Source organism: Pseudophryne corroboree, chromosome 3 (genome assembly GCF_028390025.1).
Source record: "Pseudophryne corroboree isolate aPseCor3 chromosome 3, aPseCor3.hap2, whole genome shotgun sequence".
Lineage (NCBI taxonomy): Eukaryota > Metazoa > Chordata > Amphibia > Anura > Myobatrachidae > Pseudophryne > Pseudophryne corroboree.
Window position 1 is genome coordinate 411,927,852 of NC_086446.1, and position 24,303 is coordinate 411,952,154.

The 24,303-nt window shown below is 44.9% G+C and overlaps 1 protein-coding gene across 4 annotated transcripts in view; it reads left to right on the forward strand.

The window, feature by feature from the left end:
• The first annotated feature begins 6,837 nt into the window (after positions 1–6,837).
• CBFA2T2 (CBFA2/RUNX1 partner transcriptional co-repressor 2) overlaps positions 6,838–24,303 on the forward strand; it is a 58,848-nt gene continuing 41,382 nt past the window's right edge. For 2 of the 4 annotated variants that reach the window (XM_063960204.1, XM_063960206.1), the window contains exon 1: positions 6,838–7,025. In XM_063960204.1, the coding sequence (XP_063816274.1) occupies positions 6,998–7,025 (28 nt within the window). In that variant the 5' untranslated portion in view covers positions 6,838–6,997. Of the gene's footprint in view, positions 7,026–17,421; positions 17,542–20,233; positions 20,256–24,303 lie in introns of those variants that run through there. The other 2 variants (XM_063960205.1, XM_063960210.1) reach the window with 2 other exon arrangements.

Genomic DNA, 24,303 nt, shown 5'->3' on the forward strand with positions numbered 1-24,303 from the left:
TATAGAAGAGGCATGTGAAATTGAGGTGATGTTGGTTTTCACCAGAAGATCTCTAAGATTGGGTCCCCTCTTGTAGCTGGGCATAAGAGAGGTGCCTTTGAAACAAGGTAATTCTTTATCGCCCGTCACAATGGGCCACAGGCCTTTAGTGGCGCGTGGGATGACTTTACTGGCTATCGAAAAACGTGTGACAAATGGGATACGAGAATGCAATGGTTGTTGTGGTGTTTTGTAGAGCAATTGTTCTCTAGGGATTTTGAGTACTTCGTCCCTAGAGCGCATAAGGTCCCGTAATTTATAGCCTCTTTGGGCAAATTTGTGGATCATGTGATCCAACGTCGTGACTAGAGTGGCTCGGTCACTAGAGATGCGTGCTGCCCTAAGCATTTGTTATCTGGGTAATCCACGTATTAATGCAGGAGGGTGACAGCTACTATGATGCAGAAGCGTGTTACGGTCTGTGGGTTTTGAAAACAATTTGGTGTGAATGCGGTTGTCCTTAATCTCAATGGTAACGTCCAGGTAACTAATGCTTGTGGTGCTCATCTGATACGTGAATTTGATAGGTGAATCAACTGTGTTAATGTGTTCAATGAGGGTGATTAATTCTTTTTCAGTGCCAGACCAAAGAATCAGCAGGTCGTCTATATACCGTGTATATAGCACCATTTTCTTCACTATCTCAGTGGATGAAAAAAAGAATTCGTCTTCTTGCTGAAACATATATACATTGGCGAACGATGGGGCCACTGAGGACCCCATCGCACACCCGGTGGTTTGAATGAAGTACTGACCGTTATGCATAAAATAATTTTGTGTTAAAGTTTTGGACAACAGTGAAAGGAACAAAGGAATAGGAATGGCATCAAAATGGTGTCGGAACAAGAACAGTTCCATGGCTGCTAGGCCGCTGTCGTGAGGAATCACCGTGTAGAGATTTTTGACGTCTAAGGTGCATAACAACATGTTGGTTGGTACTGTTTTGATGGAATTCAATTTGTTAAGGAGTTGTGTGGTATCTTTAAGAAACGTAGGCTGTTCCATGATATATGGCTGGATCAGCTGGTCAAGAAACTGTGAAATTGGCTGAAGGAGTGACCCCCTGGCTGAAATAATTGGTCGGGGTGGAGGGTCCACCGGATTTTTATGAAGTTTAGGGATTGTGTACAACACAGGAGTGATGGGGAAATTGGTGATTAATGAGTTGTAGATTCTTTTATCTAAATGTCCTGCTTGATGAGCTTCCAAAAGGACGTTATCCAGGTCGCGCTTGAATCCCACCGTGGGGTTATGGGGAAGCTGCTGATAGGTGGTTAGGTCTTGGAGGAGCTGATCGATGTTGGAAATGTATTGTGTGGAATCCTGAATAACAATGCCACCGCCCTTATCGGCGGGGCAAAAAATAACATCTTGATACTGTGACAGATCGCGTAGGGCTTTGTATTCAGCTCTGGTCAAGTTGGTATGGACTGTGGGTTGAGCTGCGTGGAATTTTGTAACTGCTGTGTCCAGCAGACGGTTAAATGTCCTTAGTGAGGCGTTAGATGAGACAGGGTCAAACAACGTTTTTTTGTGCACAGATGGGGCTTTATAAGCAGGTACCTTGTCACATTGATGTTGAAAAAATTCTTTAGTTTTCAAAGATCTATGAAGCCCATATAAATCTATCTTCCAATCCAGTTCCAGATGGGGATAGGTGGGTACAAAGGATAATCCTTTGTTTAAAACTGTTAATTCTGTGGTTGAAAAATTACGGGATGATAACTTGAACGTTACTTCCTCCCTTTGTTGATGGGAGGCTTGGAAGATCCTTTGATTTTGGCCCCCACGTCGCGTTCTTCCCGGTCACGTAGGTCGACTTTTGAACGTGTGGCCCTGGCTAAAGGGACCGTTCGTGCTGTCTGAGGATCCTCCGAATCGGTAACTAAAAAATCACTATCGCTGTTAGAGACTGCGAACGGTTCCTCCTAAAAGATGGATTCCTATCCTTCCAGGTAATACGAGATCTAGAGCGGGACAATGGATCTGTTCCATTCAGCCACCGGTATACCCTCTGGTCTTCATAGTCGGCTTGTACCGTAGCAAGTTTCTTTTGTTTAAATTTTAAAAGATCTTGTCTGTATGTGTTGCACTGTTGGTCCAATCGGTCCCATTGTGTTTGAAGCCTTTTATCATCTAATTGGGGTTTGTATTTTAAAGTGGCTGCCGCCAGTTTGGACCTGGTATCAGATAGTATGGTACGTGCCTCATCAATGACCAGCAGCATCAAATCTGAGCTGCACTTATTAAGTATAGATACCCATTTGCGGCAAAAATCAGCACTGTTGCGGCCAATGGTTGGCATATTTCTTATTCTGAAGCCGCGTGGAATCATTTTAGCACGGAAATAGTCCGATAATGATGTGCCATGTAGGAGGTAGCCAGTCTCTTTATTGCGTAATTTCAAGAGTGTCTGGAAGATCTCATCAGTGGAAGATGGTTCAGGTTGAACGCTGAGGTCGGCACCAAACAGGATCTGGTTAGCTTGTTCTTCATTGTAGCTGAGTGTCTCTGCCAAGTGTTGTTTAAGATCAATGAATGACAAAGTTCCCGAGGATGGAGGAGATGACATGGTGACCTATAAGAAAATCCAGAATTGACCCAGAGTCGCTGCAGGTAAAACTTCAGCTGAAGTAACGGTGACGTGGACTCACAAGTTGGTTCGGTAAAAAATTGATGAATAAACAATTAAGTAAATCTACAGACCAACAAAAAATAGTTACCCTGCATGAGGTGTAACTACGGTGCCTTGATACATAGGGAAGAAGCCAATTCCCAATAGAATACAGATGAAAACATCCAGCACTCGATGCAACAAAGGATAATGCCTGGGTGCCCTCCTGGAGATAATGCAGTAATATTTCCTTCCCCACCTGTGGCTCAGGTGTATGCGGCAAAGGAATAGAGGCGGCACTCCAAGGTCTTAGCAAACGTTTGTATTCAAATCATGGTGCAAACAAGGCAATCGTGTTCATAAAAAAACAAAACATGGCAGGCTTACGACATTTCAAGGCATTAAGCCTTTTCCTCAGGTAAGTATACCCATGTGCGGTGAGAATATACAGAGTGAAAAGAACCAAAACCGAAGTGTGAATCACTCACCTATTTAAGAAAAGTGCAGGAGCAGGTGTTCCCGGCGTCTGAGTGCGGGACTTCCGGGTACGTCACCAGGAGGGCACCCAGGCATTATCCTTTGTTGCATCGAGTGCCGGATGTTTTCATCTGTGTATATATATATATATATATATATATATAATTTATTTATTTTATTTCAATTCGCAGCTCACTGGGAATCTGGTATACTGTGAAAGCTTGTGGATGGATGGACACAGTGACATCAGAGCTTGTGGGTGGATGGACACAGGGACACTGTGAGAGCCTGTGGATGGATGGACACAGGGACACAGTGACCGCTTGTGGATGGATAGACAAATTGACAGCACAGCTTGTGGTTGGATGGACACAAGTACACTGTGACAGCTTGTGGATGGATGGACACAGTGACAGCATAGCTTAGGGATGGATGGACACAGGGACATTGTGACAGCTTAGGGATGGATGGACACCGGGACATTGTGACAGCTTGTGGATGGATGGATGGATGGATGGATGGACACAAGGACACTGTGACAGCTTGTGGATGGATGGACACAGGGACACTGCGACAGCAAGAGCTATATAGCGCATAACCTTATATTTTTAGGTATACTTATTGGGCCTGATTCAGATGCAGATGCTAATCCAATCACAGCTACTATTCCGTGTGCAGTTTAGTGTGCAAAAGTACGCTAATGATGTAGGCTTCTGGAAATTTATTGAGGCACACACCGGCATGCGCATGGAATCTATTCACTGGTGAAAGGGACTGGGACTGCACCAACTGCTGGGCATGCACCAACGTGCAGAATAAGGGGGAGTGACTCTTGCTGCAATGCCATGCCCCCTTTTTCAGGTGCTCGTCTAGGTCCTTATTGTCTATTCAATAAAGTTGAATTTTCTATTAGAAGATCTACTGGTTACCATCTCAGTTCAGCTGCTGGACACAATGGGGGGAATTCAAATGTTTGAAAAGTCGGTTGGGTGTCTGTTTTTTCCTGTCTATTAGATAGGAATAAACAGACACCCAACTAACTTTTCAAATAATTGAATACCCCCCAATGAGTTTAACTGTCATTGCTGTCAACTGTCATTGCTGCTGCCATCTCTGATCCTCCTTTGGTGATCTCCACAGCCTTCTTAGCAGTTGCCTTCAAACATGGGGATCATTTTTCCAGCAGCAAGCATGACACTAAAGAAAAACACTGGGCTAAGGACAGTCACTCCAAACTGACACTGACAGATATCCACGAGTGCAGTCTCCTCTAGAACTAGTAGAGGGAGGACTCAGTCTCAGATAAGCTAAGTAGTGAAGAACAGTTATGGCTGCCAGCAGCTGACTGTTTTAAAGATTTCTACAGTGACTGATCATGTTTCCTGCCTCTGCAGTCTGTTCTTTTTCCAATGGTAGTACACCACTGGTAGCTGCACCGAAATTCCAGTCACTAGTGACTACTTTATTATTGGAGGCTGATAAATAATAATGCTGCTGCTGCTGCTGCTGCTGCTGCTGCTGCTGCTGCTGCTGCTGCTGCTGCTGCTGCTGCTGCTGCTGCTGCCTAACAATAGTCTACCATTATTTCTCCATCCTCTAGCTCAGCTGTCATCAATAGTAGTGGGACATACACCTGTCCCATGCTGGGTGCAAGAGATTCATCAGAAACAGATGTCTCCTTGGGATATGCACAGCTCAAGGTAGAACACAATTCTGACTTCACACCTACAACACTCACACAAGAGGGTTCTCTTAAATATATCTGCCCATAGTTTCCCATACACATACTGAGATCAGCGGCTAAGATATATCCTACTCAGAACACCTGGAGATACACAAAGGAGTGTATGTCGGCTACAGCTAGATGCGTCCACATACAGAGCTGCATGCAAGTTGACATCAGGCCCAATATCAGCACTTTAGAAATAAATCATAATAACCTCAATAATGTAATTGGCTGCTTCTATTTTAGTAGCCGATGAAATAAAGAAAAATTCAACCATGAAATCTCACCATTTTATGAAATAGCAGATGTTTAAGACTGAGAGGCTGCAGGGGTTTAGTATACCGCTTCTAAGGAAAACACATGTTGATGACTCAATGGGGGGGATTTCAATTGTTTCTCCATACGGCTGCCACTTGATGGCGCCCAATGGAGCAATTCAATTGTTGCCGAGCTGCGGGAAGTCACATTTATCGGCACAATAAATAGCATCAATTGCATATCACGCATGCGATCTTCTGTCACTTTAGACGGGAGATCGGGCGTGAGAACATATCTTGAGTCCTCCTATCCTCACACTTGCCATTAATAATTAAAAAAATATATTAGTAAAAAATAAATCTGTTTGAAAACTCTTTATAATTAAGACTTACATATTATATATAGGAGTCAAATGGCTTTTGGTTAATATAATTAACTCTATCTAGGAAGGGCAAGACTGAAAATAAGTAAACTAAAACAGAGATCACTGGTCTCTATAGTGAAGTTTATCTAATTACACATTGACAGTTTCCCAAACTTGTGATGTGTATAAGGGGCTCTACCTGATGTACTGTGTATAAAGGGCTCTACCTGGCGTTATGTGTATAAAAGGAGCTCTACCTGGTATAACATGTATAAAAGGGGCTCTACCTGATGTACTGTGTATAAGGGGCTCTACCTGCCGTAATGTGTATAAAAGGAGCTCTACCTGGCGTAACGTGTATAAAAGGGGCTCTACCTGGTGTAACATGTATAAAAGGGGCTCTACCTGGCGTAACATGTGTAAAAGGGGCTCTACCTGGAGTAATGTGTGTATCTACCTGTAGTAATGTTTGGAAGGGGCTCTAACATGGCATAATGTGTATAATGTGTTCTATTGCCACGCCCTATATTTTTTCACACCGTCCCTATTTTGAATGGGGCTGGGGGTCAGGCGCCAAAGGAAACTTTCGTCCTGGGTGCCACAAGTATAGAACCAAACCGGTATATAAGGGTATGGGTCGCTTGGTCGACTCAACTTAGGTCGACAGTCATTAGGTCGACAACTGAAAGTCAACATGCATTAGGTCGACATGGTAATTAGGTAGACAGGGCAAAAGGTCGACATGGGTTTTTGGGCTTTTTTTGGTGTAGTTTTCTTTGTAAAGTGACGGGGAACCCCAATTAGTGCACCGTGTCCCCTCGCATGGCTCGCTTCCCTTGCCAAAAATTTTGAAAAACTCATGTTGACCTTTTGACCTGTCGACCTAGTACATGTTGACCTAATGACCATTCGACCTATTGCCCCTGTCAACCTAATGCCTGTTGACCTTCAGTGGTCGACCTAATGACTGTCGACCTAAGTTGTGTCGACCTAACGACCATATCACGTATATAATTAATAGTGATATGGCTTTTTTGGGTGTGTGTATGTTAATTCAATGCAGATCCTGCTTTTCTGGGTATGTGTATGTGTGAATTTAGTGTACAGTATATCAATATCTATCTATGATTCTATACTAGACACCAATTTAAGATGAAATACAACTTTCAGGCCTATTCTATGTAAGACACAAAAGCAGACACGAAGCTATACAATGTGGGGATACTGCTGCTATATAATATTCTTACTGCAGCTGGATTGTGTACATGGCTGCAATAGGTTGTTTTTTTTTGGAAAAGAATGAGATTGCATGTATGGAAGGGGAGGGGGAGTGTGACGGAGGCCTGGGCTTCTCCTCCTTGTCTCCTTCCCTGCCCCCTCTCCCGACCCACAGTCTCCTCCGGCTCCTCCAAAGGCCTTTAATACAGAGGGAAGCAGCGAGGAGGGACAGCAGCAGCAGCAGCATTAGCATTGTGCGGACTTGTTACAGCGTCTCCCACAGGCAGGGTCATACAGCAGGATGGTTGGGATACCGGGATCTTTTCACTGTAAGTATTTCTTGTTCCCCTCTATTTCTTTCCACTTGTGGGGGCCAGTTCATGTCCGGGGGCAGCTCACGGCCACCCCTTAAGTGCTGCTAATGTCTGATTCCGCGATGTTGCTGGATGGGCCTTTACAGCAGTGAGCTTATTGATCCGTGTTTTGTCTTTGGTGGTGAGAGGGTTAACGCATTGGTCCTGAGCCCGCACATCCCCAGTACCTGTTGTAAAAGTTTCCTCTCTGTGCATTGCTGCACGCCCGTCTGTTGGGGTGGGTCAATATTGTATGTGTAGTATGTATGTATGTTTCATACATGGGATTCGTGCTAGGCGCTGCCCGGGCTGTGCCAGACGCTGCCGCCTGGTAATGTGATTTCCTCCGTCCGTGCTGGCTCCATGCTGGGGCTTGGCAGGGGCCATCTGATGGCATTTGATGACTGATCAGGAGTTACTGGGAGATTGGTACCGTACTAGTAGTAGTAATGAGGGTGGTGTAGAGCCTGGCTGTAAGGAAGTGTACATATTGTGTCAGTGACAATGTGTACATATCCGAAGAACCTAATGAAGTGAACGTCCTACGGGGCCTGAGGCAATATACTTGTTTGGACACCTACCAAGACCCCTCTATATGTCAAAAATATTTCTTACACAAAATATTGGCATAATCTGGCCCCTCAGTGCAGCTGGGCAATAGGCGGGAGCCTAGGCTGTGCAGAATGGATAATTTGATAATCTGGTCCTACACCCTCTGCTCTATAAATATTATGTCTGTCTCCAGATGGTGGTCTGTTTATTTCCATATATTGTGTATACAGTCCAACATAAACTATCCTTTTTTGGTTCTTCAGGACGTGTATGTGTCAGATCACTGCTTCCACACTGCACTATATAAACTTCTCAGCAGAAACTAAGTAAACACAGGTCATTGTGGCAGAGTAATTCTTGTTACACTTTGGGGCAAATGTATTAAGCATATCTTGCATAAAATCCTCAGAAATTAGCCATTTTCTGATGATTTCTGTATTCGGTGAAGTATCCTCTCAACGCATGATGATGATGGAACCACAGCAGATATCTGTGGCGACCCCTTTTTTACAAGCAAAAAAAGTCAATGTTAAAAATGGGAGATGTACCAAGTTCTGAAAGATGATAGCTGGCACAATGTTGAGGATTGTCTGGATCTCTCTGGTAACACTTGCACTTTCATGGTCCAATGGTTGCACAGTCACAAAGTTAGGTCTTAGCCAAAGTAAGGCTGGGACTCTTATTGGCACTTTTAGTCTGTGAAAGATTATTAATACGTGCATCCAATTAATTATTTCTTAAATCAACCTATGAGTGCTTTAGGGTTTACTTTTACAGTAGTTAATTTAAAAAGAAATATCTTCTCAAATACATTATGGCGTCTCCAAATAATGTATGCACTGTCATTTTAGTAATGAGTCTGTTTTCTAACCAAGGGGTTGATGTATCAAGCAGTTAAGAGTGCAGAAGTGGACCAGTTGAGAAGTTGCCTATAGCAACCAATAAGCTTTTACCTATCATTTTTCAGAATGTACTACCTCAAAGCTGATTGGCTGGTATGGGAAACGTCTGCATTGGTCCACTTCTCCAGTCTTTTCACTGCTTGTTACATCAAGCCCCACAGTTTGTGTGATTGTGCTCATTTGCCCCAATATAAGTAATATCTCATCCGCGGAGATTAGCTATGCTACGTCAGGGTAATTTAGCAAAAACACAAAATTTACCAAGTTTATAAGGCTGCACGTGTGCATACAAATGTGTGGGAAAGGAGGCAGGATAGGAGGGTTCTGCCTACCTGGCACCGGAACAAAAGACTCCTCTGTGGCTGGCCATTTCATTAGGCAGCTTGACCTAACGCCGTACGCATTAGCCAACATTGACAAGCTACAACTGTTAAATAGGCCAAAACTATCACTAGGTTTACTACAGAACCGCCATTCCTACACTTTTCTATGGTGGTGGCGGTTCTGTATACTGTATCTGTGATACTTAATTTAAACTTCATATAACTGTTTTTTTGCAGGCTTAATAAATAAGCACCTAAAGCATAACTCCATTACTTTTCACACATGGGGGCTATACCCGATACTAATGTGCCCAACTAGTGCAACAATTGAACATCCCAGATCCCAATACGTTTGAGTGGCCACAAAAAATTGAGTCGGCCCTTATATTGTGCCCAAATGTACTGGGTTTATATGCAAAAAGTGGCAAATCCCGGTGAAATGGACTATGCGTTTGGACGCCCATAAACCCAACTTTTTAAGGATTTCTGCTCTCCACCTCAGGAAGGAGCCAGCAGAAATAATGGGTGCCTATCAATTGAATTGCTCTCGTCACTTTAGAAAACAATTGCAGTCCTCCCACAGAATGTTACAGTATTCCAGAAACATGAAGTTGTATATGATGTAAAGAATTTTTTTTAAATTAGTGGTTCCCAAACTCTGTCGTCCTGGTATTTAAAGTGATATTATCCATGCGAGTGTCAGTGGCAGATCTAGATAGGAGGGTTAGGGATCAGGGGAGTAACAGGGAAATGTTTTATTCCCAGGGGAGGAAGCCAGATATCGCGTGGCCTTACATTGTGAATATCTCACAGTGCATGGCCATGTTATCTGCTAGTTTCAGGCTGTCAGATAAAATGTCTGTCTTTCTGACATTTATCTTACAATGTATATCCAGCATCTGTCTGATGATAAGAATTTAAGCTATCACAGAGGTTCCCAACCACGATCCTCAAGGCACACTAAAGGTGTATACACACTGGGCGATTTTCACCCGGCCCAGCAATGTTTACAGGGGTGAACCACTTTCCACGATAGGAGACCGTGGAAAGTGGTTAACTCGGCCGGTAAAACAGGCCACTGGATGGTGGCGGCAAGTAATGATGCGGGAGCGCGCATCAGAGCTCATCACCCAGCCATACACACTCAAAACGCCAAAAGTGAGCTACTTTGAGCTCAAAATCTACTAGTGTGTATGCACCTTTTACGGTCCAGGTTTTAAGGATAGCCATACTTGAAAACAGGTGACTTAGGGGCAGATGTATGAAGCGTCGCTATGTGCCTTTGTGCACGCTAAGTACTGCGTTCCCCGCTTCACCGCATTGTATGAAGCGGCTCTCAGCTGGGATTTAAGGAATGCACACAACGCATACTGCACATACTGCAATAACGTCTGCTGCACTGTGTACATAGGAAAGCGATGGGCACCTGATGTATGAACGGTGAGGTGGCTCTTCACCTCACGATAATCCCCTTTTGTCACTTCGCCAGGTCGGGACTGGCGCTGCTGCACTGTAGCTTCTTCTTTTTTTTATTTACAAAACTTTATTGTTAGGCCACGGCGTCCTGGGGGCTTCTCTGCGCATGCGCCGGTATGCACAGCTTGGCTCGCTGGGAGGTGGGGAGACGGCACATGCGCACTGCCACGCTTGCCTCAGCTCCCCCCAGGTACTTAGATGTATCACGAATACGCAGGAAGAAGTGCGAGGCATGAAGGCGTACTGTGCATGTGCGGGACCGCAACAAATGGGGAACAGAGGGGTGTAACGGCATCGCCAGCCTTGCACATAACGATTACGTAAAGGGGCAGGAGCAGCAATCATACATTGGGGAGAAGAGTAAGTTCATAACAGTGAAAATGCAGTGAAGTGCCAAGTGCACATAAGGAACGTTAGGGTACACTCATACATATGCCCCTTAATTAGTACCTCAGTTATTTTGATTAACCATCTGTGCTCAGACATGCATATCACTAAAACCTGGACTGTTAGTGTGCCTTTAAAGAAGATGGTTGGGAGTGCCTGCTCTGTTAGACCCCTTTCAGACATGCATCAAAATCCCGGGTTTATACACGTGAACATGCATCAACCCATCAAACCGGGATTTTGGTATGTCTGAATACAAACGATCCAGTATAAGCGACACTTCTCCCAACCAGGGTCATGGAGCTCAGACCTGGGAATTTGCCGGTGTTCTAGACCTGGGAATTTTGCGGGTCTGATGTTTGAAAGGGGTATGCAGTAATACCCCTTTCACATCGCACAAATAACCCGGTATCGACACAGTATATTGCCGTGTCGAAACGGGTCAGTGTGCGATGTGAAAGCGCCTTTCCAGAATTAGCGGGTCGCCTGACCCGGTAATTCAACCCGGTTAAAAAGAAGGGTTATTACCGGGTTGAATACCGGGTCAGGTGCAGTGTGAATGGGAACCGTTCCGATGCGACACGGCTCCCATTCACAGCATAGGGAGAGGCGGCGCAGGAGATGAGCTCATCTCCCAGCGCCGCCTCCACCCCCGCCCCTGCTGCTGCTGCGCCCCCCCCCCCCCGCTGCTATGGCAACCGACCCGGTATATTGCCGGGTCGGAAAGCCAGCAGAGGAGAGCAAATGCCGGATCCCACCCGGTAAGGACACGTTTCTCTTACCGGGTAGGATCCGGCATTTGCGATCTGAAAGCAGCATAAGTGTGCCTTGAGGACTGGGATTGGGAACCACTGAGCTATCAGAGCAGCTATTATTGCATCTTTTGGGCATGCTGAAAGATTTCTCATGCCTGACAGAGCGATAATCTCTGCACAGTCGCAGCCATACAATGCACAATTATGGGCCCCAATCAGCCAATATTGGCTAAAGGCGATGGTAATTACATAGTGTGCGGCTGCCTTTAGTTGTACTCTTGATACCGTTGTCTATGCTGTCAGTATTTACTAGGCTTCTATAAGCTACAACTGTTTCAAATATGTCCGCTTGCATCAGGACACATCTGTATTAGATTAGAGATCTGCTTTTTATTCAAAAACAGGATTGGGTAGAGTAGGGTAGTCGTTAATAGTCATCTTGTCTCTGGCTTCAGGATGTATGTACAATTATTACAAGTTTTGATCAAATAGTTTGGTAATAGTTGTGCAAATGTTGGAATAGTTATAATGTGAGAATAATGTAACTTCTGTAACGTCAATGTTATTATTACCATGATGACACTTATGAATTCTGGTGTGCCTGTGACAAGATAGATGAAATAACCCATAGCAAATCAGATGTCATCATCCTTTCAAGTACAGCCTATTGAATTAAAACTTTTTTTATATTTTCTTTAGTTGAGCACTAGTGTTTATGGTCATGTGGAAATGTATACGTCATGCTCCCTGATAAATGTAAAAATGATCTTTATTCCTTATGTATAACTCTTTGTACCCGCAGGAGTCTTTTGTAGAAACTCCTGCACTTGTTATGTCAGTCTGTCATTTCTGTGAGATAAAGGAACTTAGTTATTTTCTGTGAACCTTTGGATCCATAATTTTAAACAGCAAAATCAGACAGGTGTATTTTCCAACAGAACACTCCAGTTTAATAAAACTTGCTGTTTTAAATCACTGCTTGATAAATAAAAACTTTAAGTGGCTTAGTTAAAGTGTTTATACAGATTTTTATAGTGAATGGAATAATTTTGTAACGTAAACCAATATCAATAACATTTTAGACTATCCGTTTATCAAGAACTAGTGACTTGTTCACATCAAAAAAAGGTCGGTCTCCCTTTTATGTAGGTGACTGGTAAACTTTAATGTGGTGTATCTACACCAATCAGAAGCCAATAAGACTTTTGCTTTTATTGTCTAACATGGACAAAAAGGATCTGATAGGCTACATTGGTGTGAGCATGCCTGCAACCAGAACACATATTTTATTGAGTAAGCCTGGTACGCACTATGCCAATCACTTGGCAGATCAGTTAAACGCTCCAATCCTAAGAGTGATTAATCGATCTGTGTGTAGGTTCTTCAGGAGGTCGGCCATCTTAAATATAAAACCTCTCACAAGATGTGACTTCCTGATCCAACTGTTTGCAGGAGTATTTTAAGCCGATTATCGTCTAACGCTATTGCATACACACCTATACAATTATCGACCTGATATCCGGTGAGCGGGCCGATAATTGTACAGGTGTGTTCTTAGCTTAAGCTCTCAAAGTTTCTGCAACACCCACCAAAGTTTGACTGCATCCCATTATACGCAGCCCAGAAAATGTAACATTGTGAGAAGGCACAGCAAATCCTACTCTGTGGACATTACCATGGTTAAGGCCTGCCTTGCTGGGGAAAAAAAAACGAAGTTATGGTGTGTGAGGTTTCACAGAGCCAGCCAGTCTCCAAGAGCAGCTGCTATAGATTAAAGTCTGAGACTCCATTGATTAGATGCTGCTTTTAAAACAGACAAAACGGGTATGCATATAAATAGATTTTTCTTGAAGCAGCATTTTTTTATTTTACAGGCAAATGAAACTGCTTTGTGTTTGAGAGCATCTGCACATATGGTTATAGTTAACGCTGTACACGTGTAATGCATATGTGTGCAGGTATGAAGGAGCAGATTCATATTAGCAATGCATCTTTGGAGCCAGATAGTCTAGCTTCCAAATGTTAACTCTGGCACCAAAGTTTCAAGAGCCTTATTTATAACTTAGAACTGATTTGTTTTCCTCCGTTCATTCATATATTAACATAAAAAATGAGCCCTGCTTCCTAGAGATATATATATATATATATATATATATTTATTTATTTTTCAGTAAAAAACTATTTGTGTGATTTAGTTTTTGCATGCTGGTAAGTAGTGGGAGCCCAACTGAGCAATTTTTGACACCCATGACTTATCGCGCCCAAATGCACCGGGTTTAGCCACGTAGAGCGGCAAGGAAAATGCCATTTGGGAGCCCAGAAGCCAGACCTTTCGCTTATTTCTGCTCATCACCTCAGGAAGGTGTGAACAGAAATGATGGGCGGCTGCGGCACTCGGTTGGAGCAAAAATTGAATTCTCCCCTATTTCTTCAATATGTAGAGATTCAATATTTAGACAGTTTGTAAATGTTTACATGTATTTCTACTTTATTTGGTTTGTGCAAAGCACACAAAAGGACAATTTGTTCTCAGCGGTTTACATGTCATTTGGAGCTGACTAACATTATAGGGGTCTATTCAATTGTAAATCGGAATTGCTGTCAAGTCGGAAATACAGTACTTTCAGACTTTTTTAGGACGAATCGGGATTTGAGCTATTCAACTCAGTTGCCGTTTTACCGGCTTGTTGGAAAACATGTAGATTGGTGGATTAGCTGCAGCTCCACGTATTTTGTCGGATTTTCAGGCATTTCCGACAGATTTTTGCCCTGTTTTCGACAATAGCGATTCGACTTTATAAAAAGTTGGATCGGCATTATCGAAAATAGGCTAAACAAGTAGGAAATGCCTGGAAATTGAATACAGAACTGTCGGATCCTCTCCGTCGGAGTGGATCCGCCGGGAGTTGAATAGAACCCATAGTACATTAATGCTGGGCATACGTTTTTCAATTATCGGCCTGATAGCCGCAACTAAGCAGTAATTATCATTCTGTCGGACATGCAAAATTGTCCGGCATGTCTTAAGGGCCCCATACACTACAACGATATGTCTGAGGCTGAAGTCAGAGGCGATTTGCCTTGAATTCTCCCGGGAGCTTCCCCGGAGTGGTTCCATACGATTCCATACGATTTGGTACATTTTGCATGTGATATATCGTATGCGCTCCCAGCCATACCTGCAGGAACTGACATATCACAAGTGCAGCACTAATGATCTAGGGGAGCCGATCCGACCCTCACGGGAACGCGCATTGAATCGGATACACAGCCAAAATGCCCGATTTCACCCAATATATCGGCCCGAATGCTCGAATTGGGCTGAAATCGGGCATAATCGTTCTAGTGTATGGGGCCATTAACAGATCTCATAATTGGTGCTCCGAATTCAACTATCTGATAGGAAGCATCTAATATTGTTGCCATAATCTGACAGTGAGTGGCAAGTTGGCAGCGATGTAGGATGCTGTCAGTATGACAGATAACTTCATATTTATATGAAGGTATATGCCCAGGATGAGCAATATTAAGTGACTTAGTAGGTGTACACAAAGTATACTATAATGGTATTGGTTACTTTTAACACAATATGAATTATTTGGAAATATTTACATTTTGTAATTTTTTGGTCTACTGTAGCATGTTTTATTTTCGCTAAGTAATCACACTAGGCATGCTTGAAAACATACAGGTTGGTAGCAAATTGAATGGGATTTGTAAAAAAGTGATGTAATAAGTACTGAAACAAGCTAGCTAGGTATTAGTAATGATTTGGGTGTTTGTTTAGTTATTTTTTACCCACCTATTAAATAAAGGATATATCTGATGTATTATTTGTTTAACGTGTGAACAAGCTGCTAACAGGCTGTCATTCCATACAGCAGTGGTTTCAGTATGCAGAGCCTGTGGGCGTGGGAGCTGCCAGGTGTGCGTGTGTGTAGTGTGACCTAGCAGGTGTTTACTAGTTGTATTGCACCTGGGATTCCCTGCACCCCTTCCCACCAGGTGCACAGGTCTCAGTGTTGCCGCAGGCCGGGGGATGTGTGGCTGATTGTTAACCACTTTATCTCTCCAGCGTCATCCAGAGTAATCTAAATCGCATCCGTTTTGAATCATGATGGTACCCTATAATAATTGTAATTATTTATAATGCACATACATTCAAGAAATATTTACTATGAAATCCCACCTCTCTTGCTAATTTTAATATTATGCTTAATACATTACTATATTATGTTTAGATCCAAATATCAGGTGGTTGGATCTCTGAGTTACCCCCAAGGGATATGTGTGTCACAGATTGAGAAACTCTGAGCCAGAAGATATTCATGTTCACTTTATCTGGCTCATGTCTTGTTTCTGCTAATAGTCAAGTGTCTATTATATCCTTTTCTGTTCTTATCTAAAGACTGTTTCTTTGTGCCTCCTTGTTTTCCTTTGCACCTAACTTTTTAAGTGTATATTTAAATAAAAGCTTAAAGTAATACAAATAATACTGGCTTCTTTTCATGGCTTTGAAGAATGCAAAAAAAATGTTGGTATTTTATTCTGCCGGGACAGAATAAGCTCTAATGATCTGTCCCAGCAAGCGAAAAATGTCAGTAACTTAACTGCGCAGCGCCATCGTGTGACGTACCTCTTGTGATGTCACATGGAGATTCGTCCAATAGATTGTGGGAAAAAGCTGGAAGGGATCATTCTCTTTCCTGTTTCTTCAACAGCGCCAGCAGGTGACCACACATAATGTCATTGCAATGCAATGCTATTATTATTTTTATTTATTTTTATTATTATTGCAGAAGTGCCTGGACCCCATTATTGCACTTGTTCTGATCTGTGTACTGTGAAACAGCTGTGAAATTATGCTTTCGCGCTATTTCTTAGTAATATGCAAGCGAAAAGCTCTTTTTACTTTTATAAATAGACCCCTTAGTTTCTTTTTGTTTACTTGTAGTTTTCAGGTCCTTTCAGGCGTGGAGAGACTCTAAGCATGAGGCGTGGTTATAGTTTGGGAGAGGACAGTATTTTATTTTCACACACAATGCAGAGTTTTCTAAGAGAAACCAGCCCTGTATTTATATGTTAATTGTCCAGTCAGTTGGGTGACAGAAAATGTCCTTCTGGGTATTAGCAGCTTTTGTGCAGGTAATATCCCCTCCCATAGTCCTTTGCAGTTTGCTGCCTGTTATTAGGCTGACCATTTCTTGAGTTACTTATAACCCTTTCACTGCAAACTCCCAGATCCTACCCAGGATTTGGAACACTGGGGCAGATGTATTAAGCCTGGAGAAGGGATAAAGAAGTGATAAAGCAGTGATAAGTTCAAGGTGATAACGCACCAGCCAGTCATTACGGATTTGAAAAATTACAGTTATGGGGGGTACACACGGAGAGAGCCGTGCTTAAATTCTAAGCAACCTGACTAGATTGCTTAGAAGTTAAGCATGGATCTCTCCGTGTGTATGCCCCATAGCGATGCGCGGCGCTATTGCCGGTACTAGACTGGCCTGCATGCAGGCACAATCTAGCACATCGCTCATTTCACCAGGGTTATGTTTTGGCAGCGTGAAAGGGTATTACAATCCCTAAAATATAAGAATCCTTTGTCTTTCACCAAGATCTTCATATTCTATAAATATACTGTACATGCCCTTACACTATCTGTCACAGGAATGTAAGGTAATAATGCAGAACCCCCCACCCTATTCTCAGCAGCTGGAGCTCTGGAAAAACAACAACAAAAATATACATTTTTAAATGATATATCTAATTTTCCAGGTTCCCCCTCCATTGTGTCTAAGACCAGGGATATGCGGATGTCTGTGCTATTGTATGGAACATCTACAAGGTGTGCTGTCCTTTATCAAGGGCAGTGGTGCACAATATGTATGTGTGTCAGTCTGCAGGAATCTCCTTCTTTGCAGAAATGCAACACCCTGTTATAAACAAAATTACCACTGACCATTTTGTTTTTCAGAAAAATAAGAGTATATAAACAAGCTGTGTGTCCATGCTGACCCCATGTAGAAGAACACGTAGCAGGATTCCACCCCCCAGCCCCTGTGGCTGTGCAGTAATGAAACGATGTGTAATGGAGGTGGGTGGCTGACTTCCTTGTGAAATGAATAGCTCTAAGCAGCACAATCTCCAGCAGACATCCTGGAGCCGCAGGCTGGTTCTGTGGAATGCAAGCAAAGCCTCGCTCTTTTCTCCTTCTGAGGGGGAACAATCAGGGGTCATAGGTATGCTGGGCATGGGAACCTTCAGCAGGACACTGTAAATATCAAATACTGAATTTTATTTCCATTTGTGTTTGCCAATAGCTTAAAGTGGCAAAAGTTAAACTAACTGCATTCTTTTGTGATAAAAAAATTAAAAAATATATAATATATATATAATTTAATTTTTGTATTACTATGTGTGTATCGAAGAAGTAAAAACAGTTGTACGCTTTTGGGACTTTATAACACTACTGGGGGTAAATGTATGAAGGGGCGCTATAGGGGAGAAGTGTTATCAGTGCACGTTATGTGCGCTATACAGCTTCTCCCCCATGTAAGAATTCTGCAGTGAGGGCACAGTGCTCCCCTGTCCATATCGGCGCTGCTGTCTAACAGATAGCAGGCCAATATGCGCAGGCAATATATGAACAGTCAGCATCGCTGCACCTGCAGCTGCCGATTTTGAGCTGACACTAGAGCTGTCCCTGCCTGTGGTGGGTGCTGGCTCCTGACAGCGCTGGAGATCTCACGGAAGTAGTGAGATCCCGCGCATGCACAAAGGGAGCCGGCCGAGAAGGACGCACAATGCTTCAGCTCTGAGCTGACGCGCTGTGAGCATTTGCTCCCCCGCTTCGGCAGATAAGATGTTAATACATCTTGTTGATGTCCCTTCCTGCTTCATCTCGGTAATGAGGCATAGCAGGAGCTAGTACCGTGCTGCTAGAATACATTTACCTGCTGGTTTCAAAAAGGGCCCTACACTTTGGGCTATTTGAACGATGAACAATCTTTCAGTAACGATAACAGCATGAGTTAGGGTTAGACTGCAGGGTTAGGGTTAGGCTGCGGGGAGGGTTAGGGTTAAACTGTGTCGGGGGAGGGGGGATTAGGGTCAGTCTGCGGTAAAGGGAGGCTAGGGAGTAGGGGTTCCATACTTACCTAGTAAGTGTCGGGATCCTGATCGCCGGAATGCCGCTGTTGATATTCTGACTGCAGGCATCCCAAGCACCAGGATCCTGATACCATCCTGAATAGATCGGGCACCAGATAAGCTCTTTACCATAAAAATACATTTTATTCAGCCTCTGGATGTATATGGATCTGGTTTTGTTACATTTTAATTAAATTACTCCTGTATCCACTTACACCTCTTACGATGCAAGATGTTACTTTATCTCACAGACTGGAATCGGGTTTCAGCCTCACATACACCCCTGAGCATCTCACATCTGACCGTCACTTGTAGTTCCACATCGCATCTCCTGGGTGTAGTATGTGGTTTGCCGGCGGTCGGGATCCCGGCGACCAGCATACCAGTGCCGGAATCCCGACCGCCGGCATACCGACAGCTGGGCGAGCGCAAATGAGCCCCTTGCGGGCTCGCTGCGCTTGCCACGCTGCGGGCACGGCTGTCTATTCTCCCTCCAGAGGGGTCGTGGACTCCCAAGAGGGAGAAAAGATGTCGGTATGCCGGTGGTCGGGATTCCGGCGCCGGTATGGTGGTCGCCGGGAGCTCGGCCGCCTGCAACCCGAAGACCACCCGCATCTCCTACATGCAGCCTTTTCACCAATGAAGTTGATGCTGCCATTCAGCTCGTCATAAGTTTTATTACTTTTTCACAGGGGATCTTCTCACACAGTGCTCCTTAGGGGATATTATACTGGGTATGGGTCGTTAGGTCGACAGTCATTAGGTCGACCATGCAAAGTCGACATACATTAAGTCGACAGGGGCAATAGGTCGACATGTACTAGGTCGACAGGTCAAAAGGTTGACATTGGTTTTTGGACTTTTTCTTGGTTTAGTTTTCTTCGTAAAGTGACAGGGAACCCCAATCAGTGCACCGTGTCACCTTGCATGGCTCGCGAAGGTTACCATTCCCAATTGTAGTCCACGTGGATCGTCAAGTATGAAAAAGTCCAAAAAATGAAAGGAAAATAAAAGTGTCGTTTTGACCTGTCGACCTAGTACATGTCGACCTTCAGTGGTCGACATGATGAATGTCGACTTAAGCTGTGTCGACCTAACGACCGTATCCCATTATACTGGTGTCTTATCCTCCAGGTCTATCTCTCTCTCTCTTTATATACATTATTGCTGCAGACATAGTGTAGCCTCTTCTCACTCACAAAGCCTCTTGCAGCTTTTCCTTCTCACTATGGGGCTCTCTGCTGTTTCTACAACACAAGGTTCTCTATAGCCAAACTCTGGCAATATACAATAATGCTTCTCCAGCTGCTCCTTTGTAATGGACACTGGGATCTTTAGTTTAAATAAGGACCCCTGTTGACTTGCAGCTGCAGCTCGTGCAGATTCATGGGCACTGCAGGGTAAAACATCACTGGACTGGCCACATTGCCTACTTCTAATTGTGATCCCTGCTTTTGCAATGGGCTCTCATCCCTGGGCAATATATAGCAGTTGCCATCTGCCTGTCTTCCTCCCTGGCCAGAGGAGCTCCCCAGCTCTGATAGGACTACTACTCTCAACTGTCGCCTACTGGCAATCCTGGCACTAACTGCTTACAGCTATAATCCCTTGACCACAGCTGCTGTGTCAACAATGAGCCCAACTACACACACTCCAAAGGTTGTGATACATATATACTATTCTATTAACTATCTGTACATATTTGATCAAATACTATGAAGGTTCAGGATGGGACAGGAAAATTGTCTGCCTTGACCTTAGCATTGATTTATATATTTTTACAGGAGTGCATCAAACATATTTACAGAAAGGGACACAAAGTGATGAGGTGCAGAAAGCTTCAAGTACAGAGGAAAATAGGGAATTAGGGGTGTGCAGTAAAGGAAATGAGTGGGTGGGTTGACTTCTACTACTGGTCAATGGAGGAAGCTGGGGTAGAAGGAGAACAAGGGAAGTAGAGGTGGGGTGGACTGGGAATGCACATGAAGCAGTAGGCCTGGCACACCATGAAAGCTCCCTGAGTGGAGGGCCGGTGCAAGTACATCCCCTTTCAGTCTGACAGTGAATCAAAAGCAGTTTGAGATCATCGGCCCTGCAGTCAGTGGTGTGGGGGTCTTGCACCTCCAGAAGCAGTGCTGGCAGAGATCTCGGACTTGAGGAGGAAAGAGGGAGGTCACAGCAGCAGGTGTGTCCCCCCGATCTGCCACTGGCTGCAGGCCCTTATACAACTGTAAAGCAGCCCGACAGGCAAAGTGACTTGGCAGAATTTAATTTTCTCTGACGTCCTAGTGGATGCTGGGAACTCCGTAAGGACCATGGGGAATAGCGGCTCCGCAGGAGACTGGGCACAACTAAAGAAAGCTTTAGGACTACCTGGTGTGCACTGGCTCCTCCCTCTATGACCCTCCTACAGACCTCAGTTAGAATTTTGTACCCGGCTGAGCTGGATGCACACTAGGGGCTCTCCTGAGCTCTTAGAAAAAGAAAGTTTATTTTAGGTTTTTTATTTTCAGTGAGATCTGCTGGCAACAGACTCACTGCTACGAGGGACTAAGGGGAGAGAAGCGAACCTACCTGCTTGCAGCTAGCTTGGGCTTCTAGGCTACTGGACACCATTAGCTCCAGAGGGATCGAACACAGGCCCAGCCTCGGTCGTCCGGTCTCGGAGCCGCGCCGCCGTCCCCCTTACAGAGCCAGAAGCAAGAAGAGGGTCCTGGAAATCGGCGGCAGAAGACTTCGGTCTTCATCAAGGTAGCGCACAGCACTGCAGCTGTGCGCCATTGCTTCCCATGCACACCTCACACTCCGGTCACTGATGGGTGCTGGGGGGGGGCGCCCTGGGCTGCAATATTGAGTACCTTGGCTGGCAAATAACACATAATATAGTCATAGAGACTATATATGTGTAAAATACCCCTGCCAGATATACATAGAAAAAAGCGGGAGAAGTCCGCCGAAAAAGGGGCGGGGCTATCTCCCTCAGCACACTGGCGCCATTTTCCCTCACAGCTCCGCTGGAAGGATCGCTCCCAGGCTCTCCCCTGCAGTTTCCAGACTACATAGGGTAAAAAAGAGAGGGGGGGCACTAAATTTAGGCGCAATATTGTGTATACAAGCAGCTATTGGGAAAAATCACTCAGTTATAGTGTTAATCCCTGTGTTATATAGCGCTGTTGGTGTGTGCTGGCATACTCTCTCTCTGTCTCCCCAAAGGGCTTTGTGGGGTCCTGTCCTCAGTCAGAGCATTCCCTGTGTGTGTGCGGTGTGTCGGTACGGCTGTGTCGACATGTTTGATGAGGAGGCTTATGTGGAGGCGGAGCAGGTGCCGATAAATGTGATGTCACCCCCTGCGGGGTCGACACCTGAGTGGATGGTTATGTGGAAGGAATTACGCAACAGTGTCGACTCCTTACATAAAAGGTTTGACGACATAGCAGATGTGGGACAGCCGGCTTCTCAGCCTGTGCCTGCCCAGACGTCTCTAAAGCCATCAGGGGCTCTAAAACGCCCGCTACCTCAGATGGCAGACACAGATGTCGACACGGATACTGACTCCAGTGTCGACGATGATGAGACTAGTGTACATTCCAATAGAGCCACCCGTTACATGATTACGGCAATGAAAAATGTGTTGCATATTTCTGATATTACCCCAGGTACCACAAAAAAGGGTATTATGTTTGGGGAGAAAAAACTACCAGTGGTTTTTCCCCCATCTGATGAATTAAATGAAGTGTGTGAAGAAGCGTGGGCTTCCCCCGATAAGAACTGGTAATTTCTAAAAAGTTACTAATGGCGTACCCTTTCCCGCCAGAGGACAGGTCACGTTGGGAGACATCCCCTAGGGTGGATAAGGCGCTCACACGTCTGTCAAAAAAGGTGGCACTACCGTCTCCGGACACGGCCGCCCTAAAGGAGCCTGCAGATAGAAAGCAGGAGGCTATCCTGAAGTCTGTATATACACACTCAGGTATTATACTGAGACCGGCTATTGCTTCAGCATGGATGTGCAGTGCTGCAGCTGCGTGGTCAGATTCCCTGTCGGAAAACATTGATACCCTAGACAGGGACACTTTATTGCTAACCGTAGAGCATATTAAAGACGCTGTCTTGTACATGAGAGATGCACAGAGGGATATTTGCCGGCTGGCATCTAAAATAAACGCAATGTCCATTTCTGCCAGGAGAGGATTGTGGACTCGGCAGTGGACAGGTGATGCAGATTCTAAAAGGCACATGGAAGTATTGCCTTACAAGGGTGAGGAGTTGTTTGGGGATGGTCTCTCGGACCTCGTTTCCACAGCGACAGCTGGGAAGTCAGCATTTTTACCCTATGTTCCCTCACAGCCAAAGAAAGCACCGTATTATCAGGTACAGTCCTTTCGGTCCCAGAAAGGCAAGCGGGTTAGAGGCGCGTCCTTTCTGCCCAGAGGCAGAGGTAGAGGGAAAAAGCTGCAACATACAGCCAGTTCCCAGGAACAAAAGTCCTCCCCCGCTTCCTCTAAGTCCACCGCATGACGCTGGGGCTCCACAGGCGGAGCCAGGTACGGTGGGGGCCCGTCTCAAGAACTTCAGCGACCAGTGGGCTCGCTCACGGGTGGATCCCTGGATTCTACAAGTAGTATCTCAGGGGTACAAGCTGGAATTCGAGACGTCTCCCCCTCGCCGTTTCCTCAAATCTGCCTTGCCGACAGCTCCCCCGGACAGGGAGGCAGTGCTGGAGGCGATTCACAAGCTGTATTCTCAGCAGGTGATAATCAAGGTACCCCTCCTTCAACAAGGACGGGGTTACTATTCCACAATGTTTGTGGTACCGAAACCGGACGGTTCGGTGAGACCCATTTTAAATTTAAAATCCTTGAACACTTATATAAGAAGGTTCAAGTTCAAGATGGAATCGCTCAGGGCGGTGATTGCAAGCCTGGACGAGGGGGATTCCATGGTATCACTGGACATCAAGGATGCTTACCTGCATGTCCCCATTTACCCTCCTCACCAGGAGTACCTCAGATTTGTGGTACAGGACTGTCATTACCAATTCCAGAAGTTGCCGTTTGGTCTGTCCACGGCACCGAGGGTATTTACCAAGGTAATGGCCGAAATGATGATACTACTTCGGAGAAAGGGAGTTTTAATTATCCCGTACTTGGACGATCTCCTTATAAAGGCGAGGTCCAGGGAACAGTTGTTGATCGGTGTAGCACTAGCTCGGGAAGTGCTACAACAGCACGGCTAAAACCGTGGAACTAAAATATCTCACGTGGAAAGTGGTCATGCTATTGGCCTTGGCTTCGGCCAGGCGTGTGTCAGAATTGGCGGCTTTGTCTTGTAAAAGCCCTTATCTGATTTTCCATATGGATAGGGCGGAATTGAGGACTCGTCCCCAATTTCTCCCAAAGGTGGTTTCAGCGTTTCATTTGAACCAGCCTATTGTGGTGCATGCGGCTACTCGTGACTTGGAGGACTCCAAGTTACTGGATGTAGTCCGGGCCCTAAAAATCTATGTTTCCAGGACAGCTGGAGTCAGAAAGACTGACTCGCTATTTATCCTGCATGCGCCCAACAAGTTGGGTGCGCCTGCTTCAAAGCAGACTATTGCTCGCTGGATCTGTAGCACGATTCAACTTGCACATTCTGCGGCTGGACTGCCGCATCCTAAATCTGTAAAAGCCCATTCCACGAGGAAGGTGGGCTCTTCTTGGGCGGC